Genomic DNA, 20380 nt, shown 5'->3' on the forward strand with positions numbered 1-20380 from the left:
GCATTTTATTATGATGTTTTTTTTGACAACTTGAAAATCAGATTTTATTTTCTCTCTCACCGACTCTCTTAATACCATTCTTAATAAGGAAGAAAAATGTTGAATGTTTTCACTGATAAATGGAAAACCTCGTTTAGGATTTGGTTTACAAATTCCAAGTGCTAAAAGCCTAGTAACATGAAGACCATGTGAACACAGGCCAAGAGGATCACAGGACTGACAAATAACGTACAGTACTGGGCACCCACTTAGGATTGTGCAAGATTTTCATTTCTGTTGTGTGATCAACACTGCCTCAGAACTGAGGAGTTACCATGCTAACAAATCATTTGTCTATCACATCACCCACCTTCCATCTCCTACAGTATACTCTCCTGATGGAATTTTAGGCACTGGGGATAAGTCTGTAAGAAGCTATTTTTGAGCAGTGATTCTTAAGAAGGTGGTTGCCTACTTGTATGCCTCCCATTCTCACACATGAACTAGTGTGGGTTTGTGTTTAAAAACAGACACCCACACAGAGACAGATTTTTCTCTCTTCCTCTCTCCATTTATTTTGAGCTACTCAAGGGAACTGTTTCCTATTTATCTCAGTTCACCAAGTGCCCAGCCATAGAAATTCTATAAATATTTGTTGAATGAACAAAAATAAATCTGTTCTTTGCTTTCTGGGGAAAGGAGTGACCCCCTAATCAAGAGTAGTCTTTGTGATGTCAAGCCTTGCAAAAGCCATCTTTAATTGTTTGGGAGGGAGGAAAATGGAACCTAGAAACAGAACCTGTCCATTCATTTATCAATTTATTCAACAAATATTTGCCAGGTCATCTAGTAAGCACTGCATATATAGTGGTGAATACAACACACATGGTCTTTATCTTTGTGGAGTTCACAATCTACTGGGGAGACAAAAGAAGTAGATATCAGCATCAAAAAAAAAAAAAGACAGATAATGTATACTATCAATGAAATAACCAGGTGTTGGAACATATGTTGATAGGCTGACCAGAGAATGTCTCTTTGAAGAGACAGCTGAGCTGAAACCTAAAGGCTGAGAAAGTCGAGGAAGCAAGGAGCTCTATGTTAAAGTACCAAAAGCACAGCAGCAGAGCTGGAGGAGGAGGAGCAGGGAGAGAATAATGTGACAGAGGATGAAGGATGCAAGGGCCATGTTGAATTCAGATTCTATTCTGAACATTCTTCCTAGAACAGTATTTGACATGTAGCAAGGGATCATAAATGTTAGCCATGGTTGTATATAGTAGCCAACTAAACTATAAGGTATGGTCATAATAACAGAACAGAATGATTAAAACTTCAGCAATGAAAAGATATTCATTTACCTGACAAAACACACTTTTTATTTAGCAACTTTTCCATACAACCAGCCAAATGTACAGGGGGTGGGGGAACAGTCAAGTTCCACTTACAAAAAGGAAGCTTATATTTGGTTGACCCTCTAATATTAAATATTTCTTTGTTTTAAACAATAAAAGGACAGCACAGAGGATTATACTGTCAGTACCCCAACTTTTAAAATCAATGAGGTGGATCATTTTCATCTGTTCACATAACTTTTTACCACAGGTGGCCATTTCAGAAATGAAAGTTACAGCTAATCAAACACTTAGCCCACATGCCTTAGTGATTTTAATGATACGATTTGTTGCTATGAGACAAAAACATGTTGTGAGGGAAATAATCTGTTAGAAATCATATGACCTTGATTCAAAGGCTTTTGATTAACAGCACTAACATCCGCTTTCTGAAAAAGAAACAAACCCTATGATTAGAGCTTGGTAGTTCTTTTAAAGCAAATAAAATGTTATTAGCCACTCATTAATGGATATGGGAAGCAAAAATGGCTCCAAATATTAAGAACTTCAGATGAGTTCCTTTCAGCCCCTCCCTTGGAAAAGCTTTCAAGGCTACTAACAGTTTCTCCTCTTTGACCTTGTCTTTCTTCTTTCTACTTTTGGAGACAGACTTTAAAAAAAAAAAAAACAGACAAGAAGTAGAAATAGATAGTTTAGGAAACACAAGACTTAGCAAGCAGACAGTAGAGTCCAAAATGGCTTCTCTTCCTGTGGGTAAGTCAGCTTTGGGACTATTCAGGCTTCATATGCACATTAAGCATTGCTCATGAAGCAGTACTGTGTGTGGTGACATGGTGGCAAACAGACATGGTCCCTGTTTTCACAGAGTTTGCATTCTAGTGAGGAAGGCAGGCAAGTAGCTGACAAGTAAGTCAGGCTCACATAGACCCAGAAGAGTGATGAGGAAAATAAATTGGGGTTGGGAGAGGGTAACTGGGTGAAGGGGCGGGTCTCTTTGAACAGGTGATGTCTGGAGGAGCCCCGAATGACAGAAGTTCAACTGTGAAGATCTAGGGCAAAAACATTCTGGTAGAGAAGATGGCAACTCAGGTTCCAGGGGTGGAGACCAGCTTGAGATGTTCAAGAAAAAGATGGGGCTGGTAAGCCAGTGAGAGCATAGGAGAGATAAGATCAAGAAGGGCACAGACCTGATCATGCAGGGTGGATCTGAATCGCAATAATGTCTAGAGGGTTGTATCAATAGTTGGATTTCTAAATGGCCCAATTATGCAAGGCTAATCTAAAAGCAGGTTTGGCCCCTGTCTGGTGACCTGATGGCAGTGGCACTTTTTATTCTTTTCTAGCTGGAGCAGCAGTAGTGACCTACCCTGTTGCCTTGAAACTCCCACTGGCAATCTAGACTCCCTGGAGTGTATCTGGTCTGCCCTAAGCAGGTTGTAAAAGCAGCCAGGTGCTATGGCTCACACATGTAATCCCAGACTCAGGAAGCTGAGGCAGGAAGATTGCAAGTTCAAGGCCAGTTTTAGCAACTTAGTGAGACCCTGTCTCAAAATAAAAATAAAAAGGCAGTAAAAGGAAAGCCTCTGTGAAATATTTTGTCCTGGACCACAGAGATCTCACTTGCCACTCATGGAGCTGCCCCCTGATTCCTGGTCTCCTTCATCATCTGGATGCTGGGTAGGCCCTATCAGATCTCTTTCTCCTTTGTCCCTTCCTTGAACCCTGCCACTTGTCATGACCAAGCCTAAGTCAAAGCAGGGCAAGGGCCACTGGCTGGAGTCAGGAGATGACGTAGGTTGGGGGGCATGCTCACTTTTGCCAGAGGAATCATGACAGAAAGGACCCTGCTAATGTCAGAGTTAAAACAGACAATAGATTGACTCCAGGGAATTTGACAGGCATGAGAGACTGGCTTGGGCACATTTCCAGGGTCACCCAACCAAGTTTGCTGAGTCCAGAGGAGGACCTGGAGGCAACCACACTAATGACATGTACATTGTCTTCTGTTCTGAACTCATGTTCATCACTTCCTTGTTTATTTCCTTGAAAACATCATGGCTACTTGACTGCCTACAAAACTAGAAATTAAATTCTTAGCCTCATTCTCACCTCTCAATTCTGGTTCCAATCTACCTTACCTGATACTTTCTTGCTTGACACTTGCAAGATACTTTCTTGACAGTTTTATTACACCATGCGTCCCTGCATATAGCCTACTTACATGGCAGACAAACATGAATGTTACTTATAATCAGAAATTATTTAAAATCAGAAAAAGAATTAAGACCAAAAAATACATTTTTTTTTTTTTAAAAGATCCTTCTTGTCCCAAGTAGTTATGCTCACTGGATCATCCTACTTCTAACCTGGGCAGAGGTGGCAGTGCTTGGGCCACCAGAAGATGCTCATGGTTCATCCTAAAGGGCCATCCAGTTAGTTCTCTCCAGTTTCCTTGAACCTCTCAGATTTCCCCAAGCTTTAGCCTCTCTGGGCCTGAGCAGTTCCCTCACAGGCCACCTCACTCACCCTGTCTGGGTTCCCAGACTGGGTTCCTATATTTATCTCTGTATCTCTCTTCATTCTCTCATCTGATCAGTTGAATTGCCCTTCTTCCCTTGGGACCCTGCTACTTCTGGGTCTGGCTAGAGCCAACTTCCTTCAGGTTACACATTCACATAAGTCCCTGTCAGCCCTGGCTTTACTCCAATCCCTGTCATCATCAAATTGCCCTGGCCCTAAATGCACATAGGCAAGAGAGTCCATGGAAGCTGGAAGATGTTGCTGACTGGTTGGCTAAATTTCCCAGAGGGATGAGTCAAGTTTTCATTCATTTACTCTTCAAAAGATGAAGTGGAGTGTGTGTGTATGCAAAGGGGTGGAAAGGAGAGAATAGCAATTCTGTATCTACCATTAGGACAATTTCTCCTAGTCTTGGGTTCTGGACCCTTGGAAAATTATGGTAGAAATGATGGTGTGAGAGAAGGTCTTCATGGTTGTTTTATCTTAAGTATCTTATTAAAATAGGAGTCTATATAGAGTTTTTTAAAAGTTCTTTGAGCTTTCTAATTAGAAGACCAAACTTGTGATTGCATAAATTTTTTTATTTAGGGAAAAAAAAGTGAATCAATTTTGAGAACTATTAAGTAGTGGTACAGAAATAAGAAAAATATCATGGAGATGGTTCTACCACGCGGCCTGCGCAGTGGTTTCATTAATGAGGTTCTAGGCATAAAGTTAGTTAGACGAGATCGAAATAAAAACACAAGACTCAGTTACCTTATTTCTATTGCTAGGTCCGAGACGGCTCCCCTCTCTGGTTCGCGCCTCTAAACTGCCCAGCAGGACAGCAGGGATTACTCAGGGCTAGCAGGAGAGAGAGAGAGAGCACGCCGGGGACTAGCCTTTTATTAGGGAACAAGAGATTCATGGGAGAATTCCATCCAATGAAGGTTGAGGGGGGGCTGCACTCCAAGGTCAGGGTCAGTGATTGGGTCCCCGGGGTCAGTGGTCAGGCACACCCCCACACGGATGGGCTCTCTCATCAGGAAAGGGTCGGGAAAACTTCGACTTTTGCCAAAGTGCCTCAGACCCTTAACGGGAGGCACCCGATCACGTGTGAGAATGGCTCCCCACAGATGGTAGCTTATACCCAGACCCCTCAGTTGGTATGGAGACAAACATTTTCACTGAACTTACCTCTCCTGTTTTACAAAGGAGTTAAAGTCCATCATCCCTGTTCTCCTTGTTGTCTTCACCTACAGATGGCCACAACTACCCTCGAGCAGCCTACCAACAAGTGATCCAGCCAGCTCTGCCTGGGCAGCCCCTACCTGGGACAACTGTGAGAGGCCTGCCACCTGTGCAGAAGGTCATCCCGAATTATCCCAGTCCCTGGCACCAAGAAGACAGGCCTATACAAAGAGACTACTCCTTTCCAGGACTTCCAAGGTGTCAGTAAGTATGACAGGGCTAACCTTCACATATTTCTAACATGAGAAAGCATCATGACAGTGCAATAAAGATGTTTCAAAATTCTCTGTAGGTTTACTACCCAGGTTAGTGACAGTCACTCAGTGGAACCACCCACTGTAAACTTTTCAGGTCAGAAGGAAGTGGAAACTAGTTGACAAGTATCTCTTTACCAGTTATAGAAAAGCCACTAGTGACTAGTCAAAATGCCTTTCAAGGGAAAGCTCTTAAGATATTCTCTGAATTACACCTTCTTCATTTACTTTCAGATCACCTGAACTTTTAGTTGCAAAATAGTTTTTGTTTTTAATATCAACTTCCACTTCTATAAAATTCTTTTTATATTCCTTGTTTATGTTCCTGTTTAATCTTATTCCTTACTTTAAATTTTAAAATTCAATTAATTCCAAATAGAAATTTTAAATAACCTGTCATTATCTTTTGTAATGAAAACGTTTATACACGTTGAGTACCATTATTGGCCCTCTCCTAGGCTTCTTCCAGAAAAGGAATTCTGATTTTTTTATGACTTCAGTTGTCTAACTCTTTTTTTCCATTGGTTTAACAAAATATCTAAAGCAAGATACTTTAAAAAGAAAAGATATTTATTTAGCTCATAGTTTTGAAGGCTGAAAGTCTAAGATTTGTGGGCTATATCTATTTAGTCTCCCGTGAGGAACCTCTTCACTGCCTTACATCATAGCAGACTGACATGATGGCAGAAGTATTGCATTTTTTTTTTTTTTAAATATAGGAGTCTTGCTATGTTCTCCAGGGTAGCATTGAACTCTTGAACTTGTGATCTTCTGCTTCAGCGTCCCAAGCAGCTGGAATTACAGACATGTGGTGCCACCACTCCCAACTTTTTAGGTTTGCTCTTTATAATAACTCTCTTTTAAGAATTAACCAGGGTCAGGGCTGGGGTTGTAGCTCAGTGGTGGAGTGCTTATCTAGCACCTGTGAGGCACTGGGTTCAATCTTTAGCACCACATAAAAATAAATAATCCAAAAAAGGTATTGCGTCCATCTATAATTAAAAATATTAGAAAAAAGAAGAATTAACCAGGGTCCTATGAGAATTATATCAATTCCTTACAAGGGCAGCATCCTCAATGACCTAATTACTTCCCACTAGAATCCTCCTCAAAGGTTCCACAGTGTCTTCTAACATATCACACTGAGAACCAACCTCCCAACCCAGGTACCCTGGGGGAACATACTCAAACTATATCCAGATCATATCATCTTTCAGTCATTTTTCTCCTTATTGCTCTTTTCACTCTCAAATTTTTCTTCTCTTAATTTATGAATCTAATTTATATAAGACTCATAAATGAAGCTTCCTAATTTATGATGAAATTGGAAAGAAAGATGAAATGTTTGCTCTTGTTCATGTAGAACTTTCACATGCGACTCTAAAACTATATTCTGTTTTTATAGAACTGAATGAGATATGGAGATCTTATTAAAGTGGATTTTTCAGAACTACAGAAATTGGTAATTAGCTCAAAATTTTTATTGAAAGGAAAATAGCTCACTCATTAACAATGGCAAATAAGCTATATGCCTGATTTCCCCTTTTCTAGAAAGTTCATAAACCCTTATATTTTCTTTCCAGACAGACACTTCTTTTTTCTCAAACAAAAATAATGGAATTAAGTAAAATGCAATTTGTGTGTGTTAGTAGGGATTGAACCCAGGGGTACTTAACCACTCCCAGCCCATGTTTATTTTTTATTTTGACACAGGATCTTGCTAAGTTGCTGAGTCTGGCCTTGAACTTATTGTGATCTTCCTACCTCAGCCTCTTAAACTGCTGGGATTACAGGCATGCACTACTGTGCCTAGTAAAAAAGAGATTTTTATAGCAGGATAATCATATAAGAAAACAAACAAAATTTAAGCATCTTTATGAAATAAGTTTGGTGTTGAATAGGGGAGGAAATTGTAATTTTTAAATAAACTTTTTTTTGAAATAACTTTAGATTTACAGAACAATTGCAATGGTACTGCAGAGTAATTGGTTTTATAACATCAATTTAACCCTGCTGTGGTCTCCTTGATTTATTTTATCATTTTAGAATAATGAAAAATGAATTCAGGTAAGGAGCTAATTCTCCTCTTACTGATAACTTGGAAGATAATCTTAATAGAGAAAGTTTATTCTATCATTAATCTCCATGATGTTGTTTTTACATGGAAGTTTTTGAATATTATCAAGGCCTTAATACTTCTTTATCAAACTAACAATCATCTTTCATAACAACTAAGCGATTTTTGGTATAAAAAGATTTAATGCATAAGAGTGAGGAACTGAATCTCCATTAGATGAAAGTATATTTTATAGAAATTATTTTCTGTATATTAATAAAAATGTAAAGTAAAATAACATCCTTAAACATTCATATTTTAGAAATATAGTTGAGATGCTGTATAATTTTATTTTAAATCCTATTATGTTAGACTTTTAAGAATGTTTTATGATGCTTATATAAAAATATGAAAGAATAAGCAATAATCTATAGAAAGCATAAACACATAGATTTGTAATCAAAACATTTTTTAAAAATTTATAATGTAAGCTCAGTGCAGTGGCACACACTATAATCTCAGCTGTTCAGGAGGCTGAGGCAGGACTATTTTAAGTTTGATGTAGCTCAATGGTATAGCACCATGGGTTCAATCTCCAGTACCACACACACATACACAATGAAACAATTTCAAATAGATAGCAAATAACAAATATTTGTGTTTTTTCCACTATCCAGATATTAAAAATGTTAACATATTGCCACATTTGCAGAATACTTTTTAGTGAAATAAAATGTTAGACGTACAGTTTTAAGTCTCCCTAACAGTTAGGATTCATTTACAGAAAATAAGAACAATTCTAGCTATTTTAGGTAGAAAGCATAGGGAATTGAGTGCTTACAGAATTGTTGAAGGTTAGAGGAGGAAGCTTTAGGCTGGGCTTCAGAAAATGATCACAGAGCAATCCCACACAGTAGGACCATTCTGACATGCAGGAAGGGGGAGAATCAAAAAGCCAGCATACCATAACACAGTGTGGTAGATATTTTTTTAAAGGTTCTTCGGAATCAGATTTTTCATTCATATATTAATAACTTAAATACTTTAAAACATACATGACTTTTTTTTTTACCTTTTGATACATGATTAAATGTTATCTATCATGAGCTAAAAGTCATGTCTTTTCAATCTGAATGCTTATAACATCAACCTATGTCACCATCACACTACTTGGTTTTGTTGATGACCTTGTCTGCCCCCTGCATGAGACTTATTTTTCTAATTAAACAGTCCTTGAATAGAGAAATCAAATCCTGCTTCTCTCTTTTGACCCTTAGCACAGGTCCTTACATATGGCAGCCAGCTGAATTGCTTATTGACAGAAACTCCATGAAGCTCTTCTTTCTGTTCTCTGATAAGAAATGAAGGCAGAGGAGAAATAAAGTTCATTGGTATTTTCCTACAGTTATTAAAGGCTTTCTGTGTCCCAAGATTTGCTTTTGTTAAAAAAAAAAAAAGAGAGAGAGAGAGAGAGAGAGAATTTACTGAAAACACATTCTTCTCCAGGGACCAGCAGTATCACCAGCCACCTAATGGAGCTGGAGCTCCTAAGGAGTCCTTGGAACATCCTGCAGAGCTGAGACCACAGGGACCCCAGGCTCCACCCCCAGTTGCTGTGCCTAGACCCCCTAGTAACCCTCCAGTGAGAGGAACTCTGAAAACAAGCAACTTGCCAGAAGAATTGCGTAAGTTGTTTGCAATGTGGTTTTCTCCTTCTTGTCAGGCCTTACACTTCAAAAGTACTTCTTTTTTTTTAATATAATTTTTTTTTAGTTGTAAATGGACACAATACCTTTATTTTATTTGTTTTTATTTTTATGTGGTGCCGGGGATAAAATCCAGTGCCTCATGCATACTAGGCAAGTCCTCTACCACTGAGCCACAACCCTGCCCTCAAAAGTACCTCTTTTACTTCTTTATTTTTTGTTGATTCATTTTATATATATAAATATAAATATATATTCATTTTACATATATACACACATATACTATATATTCTCATAATACATATTTCAAGTTTTTATTATTACAAATATTAATATGACAAATTAGTTGAAAGTATTTCTTGATCATTCATCCATGATCTCAGATATTTCTCATATACGCAGTGAAATAAAATTCATTTTTTTGCTTACAAAGTAACTGGAATTTTGCATGAATGTTTTTATAGATTCCAACACTATTAGTAATGCTCACGAAGTGCTTACCACTAAATTTTCTTCAACACATACTTCAGCAACAAATACCTCCAACACTTTTTTCCTCTCCTAAACGATGCTCTTGAGTGGACTTGTCCCTGGGTAAATTGATTGGATGTCCATGTGGCATTGGAGAGAAACCTAGTGCCTTACCATAAATTAGCAGCAGCCATCAAGAACGAGGTCATTTCCTGTAGGAATGAGCAATCTCATTTGGAAAAAAAAACAGTCTCACATTCTCCACTCTGCTTTACAACCAAATGCAAACTAAGCCTTTTATTTAAAGAAACATTTGACTAAGTGTCAGGTGATGATTCTTTTTCCACGTTTTTCTGCCAGAACCAGAAATGTTGAAATATCACCAAAATGTTCTCAGAATAAGGTCAGTCAGGATAGTTAGTTCCAGAAATCTTAAGAAAACAACCACTACTTGTGAAATTATTACCCATCGTGCTTGCTAGAGAAGCTCAGTTCATTCTAATAAGCTCTTTCCAAATCTGGAAAACTGAACCAAACTTGAAATGAAGCTCTTTGTGTGGATTTGCTAATTCCTTTGAGGGGCTCTGTGCTCTTCCCATCGTTTACAACTCTGAAAGTTTTCTATGACAAGGATCCAATGCTGTCTTCACTAAAAACTTTCTTTCTGAACACCTTAAAATTGTATACATTTTAATTTTGCATACAGATGCTGCCCTGCATGGGGTATAGACCCAATATCCGTTTATAGATCGTATCCATCTTATTATAATTTATGAAAGGAGTCCTAAAATTACTTTCATAGGAACTGAGTGAAGTAAGTGTTGAGAAAAATGAATTGAGTGCTATCAATATGTCTGCCTTCTTAAATGAGTTGATATGATCATTATACACGCTTCCACTTGAGAGGGGTGTCTCAAAAAACAGGAGCCTGAGCATAGAGGAACACATGCAGACTCACATTCTCTTCAGCTCCCCTTCTTCTCTACTCTCTGCCCCAGGGAATTCTTGAGATTCTACTGGTCCATTCCAGACTAAAAACCCACAGAGATTATTCATTTCTCACACTAAAATGCTAGCTAGATAATTTCCCCAAGACTTTAGCCTGAGAAAACACTGGTTCTCATCTTAGTGGGGGCAATTTTGACCAAATAGTACTGTCTGCGTGCTGCTCTAATCCGGCCTAGGGATGAGAGAGGGAGTGTCTGACGTTGACTGCCCTGAGCAGTGTCTCTCCTTCAAGCTGCTACAGTTTTACTAACATTTCAGGGTCGTGCATTCATCTACTCCAGTTTCCTGGCCTTTCTCCAAAAAGGTAGGGGCAAGAAGTGGGTCAGGGACTGCTTTCTCACTCTCTCCCGACTTGCTCTTGTAAGGCAAGAGTTCAGAGCAACAGAGAGCATGATGAGATCAAAAGAGGACACTGCTGGGTGGCCCCTTAGCAGCTACAGCTTCTTGGCCTGCTGTGAGAGTATTTTCCTCAGGCCCAGTGCCAAGTAGCTCTAAGAAACAAGGCAGAGACTTGAACTTAAGGACCTGTGGGTTCTGTGTGGTGGACTTTTTGGTAATGCCTCCTGTGGTTTTTCAGAAGACCTTGGAAGCTAATCTGAGCCTGCCATTGCTCTCCTCTGTCCCTTTGATTTCCAGTCACCCTGAGCAGTCTGTATTACCTGGGACAGGTTCTAGCCCCTGTGCCTGGAGAAACATGCCCTGAGACACAATCCACACCACTGCAAGTTTAAACCCTTAGGCCACCCTCACTCGGAGGTTTCCCTTATTATTCCAGAAGTACAGAAGATGTTGTGTACAATTTACAAGTGTAGCATAGAATATACTACACTACACTATATTATATAAAATATAATTTGACGTTTCTAATAAATGTGAATTTTTTTCTCTTAGGGAAAGTCTTTATCACTTATTCTATGGATACAGCCATGGAGGTGGTGAAATTTGTGAATTTTTTGTTGGTAAATGGCTTCCAAACTGCGGTACGTATTTTAACCAAAGAGAAAAATGAATATCTGAAGTGAGAACAATGATAAGGAAAATCATTTGAAGCAAAAGTATAAATAGACATTAATGTTTAAAGTGATATTTTTTAATTTTTGTGGTTTTGAGTTAAATGATTATGAATTTAGGTAATTAATGTCTAGATTTTAAACTATGCAAAGTCTCCAGCATTTTTTTTTCCTTTATGTTTTTAGAGTGAGCATGAGTACTCCAAACAGCAAGAATCATGCTAATAATGCCCACCATATACGCAGCTGGCTCTGGGTTGGAGGAAAGGCAGGTTGTTGCTGCACTTTGTACCTTTGCCCCTTCTGACCAATCATGTCCACTTTGGTTATGCTTCCTGTGATGCAGGAAGCCACAGGCTTCACCACAGCAACCTGCTTATTTAACAAGGTTCTTTTGTTCTGCACTGGGCCATGAGGTTTGAAGTAGAACCCTGGCTACTTGGGTCCCCCACTGCACACAGCTGCCCCTTCACACAGTGACATGCAGTGAAGCTCCGGGACAGGGAGTCTCCGGCTGGGTTTTCAGCTGGTCTAGTCAAAATCCAGAGCAGGCAGCCCTAATCCAGACCTGCAGGTCCACTGTGATCTTGGCCTAAGGACTCTCAAGCTTATACTCCTTCTGTCCCCCTACCATCACCTGAAACAGCACAGCTTAAAGCCATGTAAGTTTTTCCTTAGGATAAATAAAATGCCACAGGATGCCACTTGGAGAACTGGCTTTCCTCAAACCCTGAAATCACTTCTTTTCCTCCCTAAGCCTCTTTTAGGTATTCAGTGGCAATGAATTCTAGAGAGTGGTGAAAAATTAGTGGTAAGTAAGAATGTTGGAGGATACAGAAGAATACTTAGAAAGTAAAGCATAAAGAGATTACTTATCATTGCTTAACAGTTTTTATTGGAAGTTTTCTATATTCTATAAATGTTTTTTTAAACAGGAGTGTCTAAAAGTTAAAAAAATGCTGACAATTTATATAATACAACTTCATGACTGTGTAGAGACCATCACATCCCTTTCTCATTTCTAAAGTAAAAAAGAGGTGTGGCCACCGTGACATAAAATCAAATTATAAGACGTAAGCTCAACATTTAAGAAGAAATTTTATTTTTAATCTTTTCCAAATATACACATAATAATTGCCCCTTGAGACAAGCCCAGACTTTTTTGACCTTAACAATCAAGGCTATTTAGGCAAAATTTAAATTGATCTTGACCCTCATCCAGGGAAATCTTGTGGTAGAATCACAGAGCCCAGATCTGGACAGTTACATTACTACTGATACATTAAGATTGTGGTAGTGGGATGAAACACTTCATGGGTAATTTGAGGAGAGTTTAGTAAAAGAAGTTCAATAACCTACCCAAGTCTCTGGGTAGGTTTTAGGGACTCCAAAGGGATTAGTACAATATCTTAGCACTAGCAAAAGCAGGGAGTAATTATTGCCCCTAGGTCTGAAGAGGCAAGGGAGCAATGGTGACCGGAACCTGAAGGGGGTGCTGTATGAGTTTCCTAAGGATGCCATAAGGTGCTGCAGACAGGATGGCTTATATGACAGAAACGTACTTTCACAATTCTAGAGGTTGCAAGTCCAAGCTAAAGGTTACAGCAAGATTGGTTTCATCCCGAGGCCTCTCTCCATGGCTTGTAGAAGGCCATCCCCTCTCTCTGTCTTCATGTGGTCTCTCCTCTGTGTGCACACTTCTGTGTCCTAATTGCCTCTTCTTGCATGGATACTAGTCCTGTTGGAGTAGGGTATGCCCCTATGATCTCAAATCACCTTAATTAGCTCCCAAAGGCTCTGTCTCCAAATACAGTCATATTCTAAAGTTCTGGGGTTTAAAATAAATTTAGGGGGGGACACAACCCAGTCTGTAACAGCAGCTGTGTGGATTTTGGTAGAAATCTGGATAGGTAAATGAAAGCTATCTGCCACATTGTATCCACCTCAATAGCAGGTGCTGGGATAATAATAATTACTATTTATTCATGCCTGGCATTATGATATGCCTTTTCCATATTAAGTCATTTTAATACTCACAACCATAGAAAGTAGATTGATTAGCCACATGTTGCAAATGAAGATAATGAAAGTTGAAGAGTTTTGGTAACATTTCCAAAGTTATGAAGGTAGGAAGTGGCAGAGAAAGAGTAGAATCCATGCAGCCCATCTCTTCTCAACCCTGACATTGTATTGCTTCTCTCTCACACAATGAAAATGGATTATTGATAGAGTTAGGGAGGTACAAAAGCTTTTGACAGATTACCTACTGTTGTCATTGGCCAGCACACATTTTAAAACAGAATCATCCAATCCAAAAGGAAAGCCATTCCATTTTTCATGTTCCATAAGAAAAGGAACTTTTATTATGTACCCTATGTATTTGAGAATTCAGTGAACACACGGCATGATCTTTCTCTGTTTTTCTGTTTTGTTTTGCAGTATTGGGATTGAACCCTGGGGATATTCTATCACTGAACTATGCCCCCAGCCCTGTTTATTTTTTGAGACAAGGGTCTTGCTAAGTTGTTGAGACTGGCCTCAAACATAAGATTCTCCTGCTTTAGCCTCTTGAATCACTGGAATCATAGGCACAGCCACTGTGCCTGGCTAAATGATCTCTTTTCATAGAAAGCTTACATAAATGAGACATTCAGTGAATGAAAGAATACTTTATTAGTTTGTTGATTGTTCAGTACCATTATTGGTCACAATGGAGGAGAATTATATGAAGTGAGGAGAAGGAGGTCAGCATGTAAGAAGGATTCACAGAGTGGGGAACATGTGTTACACTTTTAGGGTACAGGGGCCACCAACATGGAGATTAAAGTAATAGAGCATGTGGAAAAGAGGACACAAGAATGGATCATAGATGACACAGGAAGCCTATGAATGGCTAGGACTTGACTTGATGGACTTAAACAGCAGAGTGACATTTAGGACAATTAATCTGAGAGCAATATGGCTGAATCAAATAAACTCTCTCCAAGGACTCTTCCCTTAAGTCCCCATTCTGGTATATAATCCTCCTTCCATTCAGGAACATCTTGCACACACACACACACACACACACACACACACACACACACCCCTACCTTGCTGCAGTACAATTCTGAGCCTAAGAAAGGCTCTCTTATTTGTCTTCTGTAAAATAGAAAATAACAGATTTTGTTTTTCTCCTCTTTATATATCCCTTCAAAGGCTTGAAGGCCGATACTAAATATTAGTCTTGTCAAGGCCCAAGAGTTCTACTAAGATGAAAGTCAAGAGACTCCCATCATAAACCTTTCCCTACCATCTCAGTAGTTGTTTTTGTGACAGTTCCTTGGATCTGCTCCAAGTTTCATACAATAATTTTGAAACATATATGTTGAATCTGGACATAGTACCATAGTAATGAGCTGACTAATGCAAGTAAAGTACCACAGTGTGTCTCTCAGCACTTGCATGATACATATTCATTAAGATGTTCCAGAATTATGTTTGTCTTTCAAATGTGTGTGTGTGTGTGTATAGTAATATATAGTATATTGTTGGTTTACATCCAATTTAGTGGTATACCGTGTCCCTTAGGTTTTGCAAAAACATAATTAGGGCTGGTGATATAGCTCAGTGGTAGAGGGCTTGCATAGTATGTGTGAGGCCCTGAGTTCCAGTAACTTTATGAGTTGTAAATGTGTATAACATCTTGTGTTTTCTCAAACTCTATATCCAGAGAAAACTTACTAAGGGCCATCTCCCACTTCTTTCTTTTGTAGATTGATATATTTGAAGATAGAATCCGAGGTATTGATATCATTAAATGGATGGAGCGTTACCTTCGGGATGTAAGTACATTCCAAAATTCTGAGAACTTTTGCTGGCGAGTAAGACAATTAGCTTAGCTTGTGAGGCTCCCCCTGCCCCCCCACGGAAGAAGCACTGGCATATGCACCCAAGTGTGGAGCTGAAAAAGTCTGGACAAAGCCTCCCTTGTTGGAAGTCGTGCAGAGACTTGGAAAGGAAGGATGGGGTCACTCTCCTGGACATGCACAGGCAGGAAATAACGGTCAAACCAGACACAGGTGGTTGATAACAATCAGAGCAAACAATTTCTAGACCAGAAGAGGAAAGGAGGAAATGAAGGCAGGGAGTGGGGAGGGAGCAGAATTCAATTGAATGCAAGGCGCCCCAAGTGTTCTGTAGGACTGGACTGAAGAGGTTTCCTTGCAGCCTTAAAGCGGTGCAGCACCCTGCCCCGAGGCTCCCACTCGCAGCCCCTTGATTCGTGATCTGTTTTCTGCTGACAGAATCTATACCAGCCACTGGGACACTTTGTGCTTTAACAAGATAGAAATTGATTGCTGCCAGTGTGTCCCTGTCCATGGCGGCTTCTTTGGGCGGCTGCCGGTGGGGGACGGGAGTCTCAGCAGGCTTGGGTTTTGCAGCTTTTCCCTTTGTCTGCAGCCTGATGTGTGCTTTGTGCTGAAGGGTCTGTTCCTACTGACTGTGCTAATGCGGACGTGGAAAGCAGGGCAGTGGAGAGTACAGAAACTGATAGCTCAGATCCAGCTTCGGGGAGGGGGAAATCTTTCCATCATCTGGCGGCAGCGCCTTTTTTTGCAGGCTCACTCAGTGATTCAGGCTTTCATTAGCTGTTTATTAGAGATGGCTGTGGAAAATGGTGGGCAAACCACATCTGCACAAGAGAGCTCTTCTCTGAGTCCTTTGCTAGGGAGCTGGGCAGGCAGGCAGTGGGGAGGAGTGGAGACAACCGTGTGCCTGAATCGGGGCCAGTGCCTTTCACTTTCCACGGAGATGGAGGCTGGCCCTCCATCTGTGAGCAGGTCAGGGAATGCACACAGTCCTGCTGGCCAGCTTCCAGCCAGCCTTCACCAAATGGACCACACTTCCCACTTCCATAAACATACTTCTCTCCCTCTCATTAACAGAAGACAGTGATGATAATCGTAGCAATCAGCCCCAAATACAAACAGGATGTGGAAGGCGCTGAGTCGCAGCTGGACGAGGATGAGCATGGCTTACATACTAAGTACATTCATCGAATGGTGAGTGGTAAGGGGACCACAGGGCCTCATCGCCCCTCAGGGATGGGCTCTCTCTCCAGGGAAGATCAGTTCTTCACTGGAACCAACTGAAGGCGACATGAATCCCAGGTCTCCCAGGTCAGGAGAGGGACAGTCAGTCGAGGTTCCATCTGTCTTTGAGACCCTGGTGAGTCACCATGCCTCTGATAGGACTCAGTTCTCCCATCAGTGACAAGGGGAGATCGCTGTGATCTCTGAGAGCCAAGATTCTGGAAAGTCTGCTCTGCTGGCTTGGCTGTTTACCAAGAAATGAGAATTCCTTAGGAGGGTGGAGACAGGGCTGTGAGGAGAGAGGGCTCCTGCAGCTGTGTCATATTTGGTCCCCTGCCTTTTCAGAGAGGCAGGTGGCGTAGTGGAAAGGACACATGCTGTTCCATCAGAAAGACTTTGTTCAAATTTGGCTTCCTAAAGCACCATGGCCCAACTGCTTAAATCTTCTTGTGCCTCTATCCCTATTCATAAAATGGATCACTAATACTGAGCAGTGTCGTGAAGATGAAATGAAGTAATGGTTGTGAAGTATCTGGCACATATCAGATGCTTACAGGGAATTGTTCTTAGCTCACGATAGGTGGGGCATCATTCCACTGTCATACCTGCACCATGGGGCCTGATCGAATAAAAAACAGTAGGAGAAATTTAGAGGGAATTAGACTTGCTCAGCATCTGAGAGAACATTCTGGGCAAATATATCACCCAGCGTTGGAACTGGCTGTTTTATGGCCAGCAATCCTTTTCCTCTTGGTGATTTCAGATGCGCTGAGGAGAATTTCTGCTTGGCTAGGAAGCCAGACTAGACCTGTGACTTTCAAACTGTCCCATATGTCCTGGGGGTGGGGCTGGCTCTGGGCCTGCCATCGGCACTTCAACCAGAACTGGTTTGTGTTTCTCAGCTTGCTTGTTTCCAAGGATTCCGAGATTTAAAAAGGTGTGAAAAATCACTGGACTAGAACTCGTAAGCTCCATTTCAGCTCTAACACTGCCCGGGGAGAGAGGGTGGGGGGCACCTGATATGGGCACAGAGAATCACTGACTAGGATGGGCAGATGGGACTGGAAGCAGAAGTGGTCCAGATGGAATAAGTGAGCAGCATGATACAGAAAGCAGTCAGGCAGTCTCAGGACATAGTTTTATCTCAGGGGAAGCAAAGGTAAATCCCAGTTCTGTTCTGTGGGTCAGGAACATGGGAAGGGAGCAGGGTGAGTGCATTAGTGGGTGTTCCCTATCTGAGTCTTCAGGTTTTATGTCTCTTCTATTACCGTGTGGACTGCTCACAACCATCCCAAAGCAAAAGCCAAAGCATGGTGGTGAGGTTAAAAAATAAGGCCAATAGTCAAGAGATAAGTCTCCCTTCTATTCCAGTCTCACCTAGTCTGTCAGTGCATGGGCAGGGCTCAAAAAAGGTATGTTTCTGGAAGTAAATTCACCTAAAAGGTCACAGCTGGTTCAGGGTGCTGCCGTCCCTGGGCTGGCTGCAGCACATCTGCATGTTCCCAGAACACCTGATGTCTTGTCTGCTTTTCTAAGAACCTGCCAGTCCCAGGAGCTGATAGCTGGTATGTGGGAAGAGCTCCAGGTCTCTGCCAATTCCTGAGGAGACCTGTCTAGCTCTGCGGGTATGTGGCAAAGCTCAACTCCAGAGCGTGGCTGACTACACCAGCTGTAAGCACCATGTCTCCAAACTTGGTTTCTTAGGCACCAATGTCTTGGGCCTTTCCTCATCACAGAAAGGGTTGAACAGGTCAGATGCAGAAGCGCCTTCCTGCCCACCTGGCTGACTTGCTAACCTCACCAGGTGCCAGAAAACCTGGGACAATAAGAATTTGACCATGACAAAAGGAATGAAAAGGCACCCACAAGTAGCTGCATGATAGGGCAAGCTATTCAGAGAAAGCCAACATCCAGAAAGTGAAAGAAAATTAAAATGCACTGCTGCTGGCTAGTCCCTCAACAGACTGGGTAGCCTAGTGGACAAGCCAAACTTCACAGTTTGTGTCTGAACAGTCAGAAACAAAACTTACTTCTTTTAACTCTGTGCCCCCATCTTTTCGTGTATTTACTCTGTGTTGGTGTGGTTGGTACTGTTAGCTGCATAGTACTTGGGTTAACTTAAAATATACTTTTGGCGTTATCTTCTGATTTTTGAAGGGAGGCGATTCTGAGAAAAAACCTTGTGGTAGATTCATGTTTTGTGATGTATGTGGGCGTGTGTGTGTGTGTGTGTGTGTGTGTGTGTGAGAGAGAGAGAGAGAGAGAGAGAGAGAGAGAGAGAGAGAGAGTATTTAAGAAGGATTTCTATGGTGATTTCAAAACCACTTATCACTACTGCCACTTTCTTCTTTTCTGTTTTTATTCCCATGCATGATGAAGACTTATCAGTTATAAAAATCAATTGGAAGATAAAATAGTTGGGAGCACATAATTTCTCATCTCCTTGTCATCAGATGACTGAAAGCGTACACTGGTCATAGGACTTGGAAGCATCTAACTCCCCTGCTATTGAAAATTCTGATTTTGCTGGAGTCTTGGCAGCTAAATCTTCTTGGGCCACCACAGTGTGAGAACAAATTGAACTGATGTGGGAACCTCAGGCTTGGCTGCCTGGGCTCTTCACAGTTGACCTCCCAACCATGTCTCCCTCCCTCTCTGCCAAACCCATCTCACACTCCAGCCACAATGGACTGCACATTAACATGCTTCCACACCCCAGAGCGTGCTTGCTCTGTCCTGGGCTGTGACTGTCCTTTTGCTTTCCCCATTTCCCTAGCTGGCTACAATTTCTTTACTTCCATGCCCAAATGACCTCTCCCTTGTAATTGGCCTTTAAAATTCTTGATGCTGAATGGATAGCCCCCATTCTGGACTTCCACAGCAAACATTCATACTTTTTGCACTGCCCTCTGGTTGGTAACTTACTTATCTATCTGCTTAATAGACTGCTAGCTTTGGGAGGACAGGGATTGCATCAGTGGTCTGCTAAACTTGTTCTAAAAAATAAAAAGTCTGGATTTGTAGTGCTTACTCATTTTCTTGGGATAAATACTCTCACCATGGACACTTTCAAGCTACTAAAATAAAACCACTGAACACAGAATTGGGAAAAGAGTAGCCGGCTCCAGTACTCTAGAGTATATCCTAGTCCTTAAATCCCAGAAAATGTGACTTTTAATAGGCTTTCAATGAATGATTGATAAACAAGTAGATGGCATGGTTTCTAATGGGGAGGGTTTAAAGGTATAACTCAAATAAGAAAACTGAAATAAAATGACCATGTGGGCCTGCATTGTTGTGGGTATAATTAATCCCTCCTCTTTCCCTGAAATTAAACATTTCTATTTGTTTCATTTCAGATGCAGATTGAATTCATAAAACAAGGAAGCATGAATTTCAGATTCATTCCTGTACTCTTCCCAAATGCCACGAAGGTAAACAAATGAAGAAACAAGAAGCCTTACAATTCAATCTCTGGTTTGTTTGCCACCTGGGAATTTAAGTGGAAAATCTTGTCAACTCTCTGTCGATCCTTAGAGAAAAGAGTATTACCTGAAAGATCAACAAGTTGTACCATTCAGTCTAGCAGCATGGATCAGGAAGGTTTAAAGTGTTGTCTGATAGGATTGAGGCTGTCCTAATTGTTCAAACAGCCCCAGAACACAAAGAGGTAGCTTGAGTTTAAATTCAAAAAAGAACATTCATCTGATGCTTCT

General features: G+C 40.9%; 1 protein-coding gene and 1 long non-coding RNA gene across 8 annotated transcripts in view; one reads left to right on the forward strand and one right to left on the reverse strand.

Annotated features, from left to right (window-relative positions):
* Traf3ip2 (TRAF3 interacting protein 2) overlaps positions 1-20380 on the forward strand; it is a 39959-nt gene that overhangs the window by 17023 nt on the left and 2556 nt on the right. For 4 of the 7 annotated variants that reach the window (XM_026395050.2, XM_026395051.2, XM_026395049.2 and 1 more), the window contains 6 exons: positions 5096-5288; positions 8901-9079; positions 11471-11559; positions 15345-15413; positions 16518-16634; positions 20024-20098. In XM_026395050.2, coding sequence (XP_026250835.2) covers positions 5096-5288; positions 8901-9079; positions 11471-11559; positions 15345-15413; positions 16518-16634; positions 20024-20098 — 722 coding nt within the window. Of the gene's footprint in view, positions 1-5095; positions 5289-6118; positions 6174-8900; positions 9080-11470; positions 11560-11802; positions 12252-12346; positions 12401-15344; positions 15414-16517; positions 16635-20023; positions 20099-20380 lie in introns of those variants that run through there. The other 3 variants (XM_026395053.2, XM_026395054.2, XM_026395055.2) reach the window with 3 other exon arrangements.
* LOC113187317 (uncharacterized) overlaps positions 1-20380 on the reverse strand; it is a 108028-nt gene that overhangs the window by 10288 nt on the left and 77360 nt on the right. The window lies entirely within an intron of this gene.

Source organism: Urocitellus parryii, chromosome 8 (assembly GCF_045843805.1).
Source record: "Urocitellus parryii isolate mUroPar1 chromosome 8, mUroPar1.hap1, whole genome shotgun sequence".
NCBI classification, from domain to species: Eukaryota; Metazoa; Chordata; class Mammalia; order Rodentia; family Sciuridae; genus Urocitellus; species Urocitellus parryii.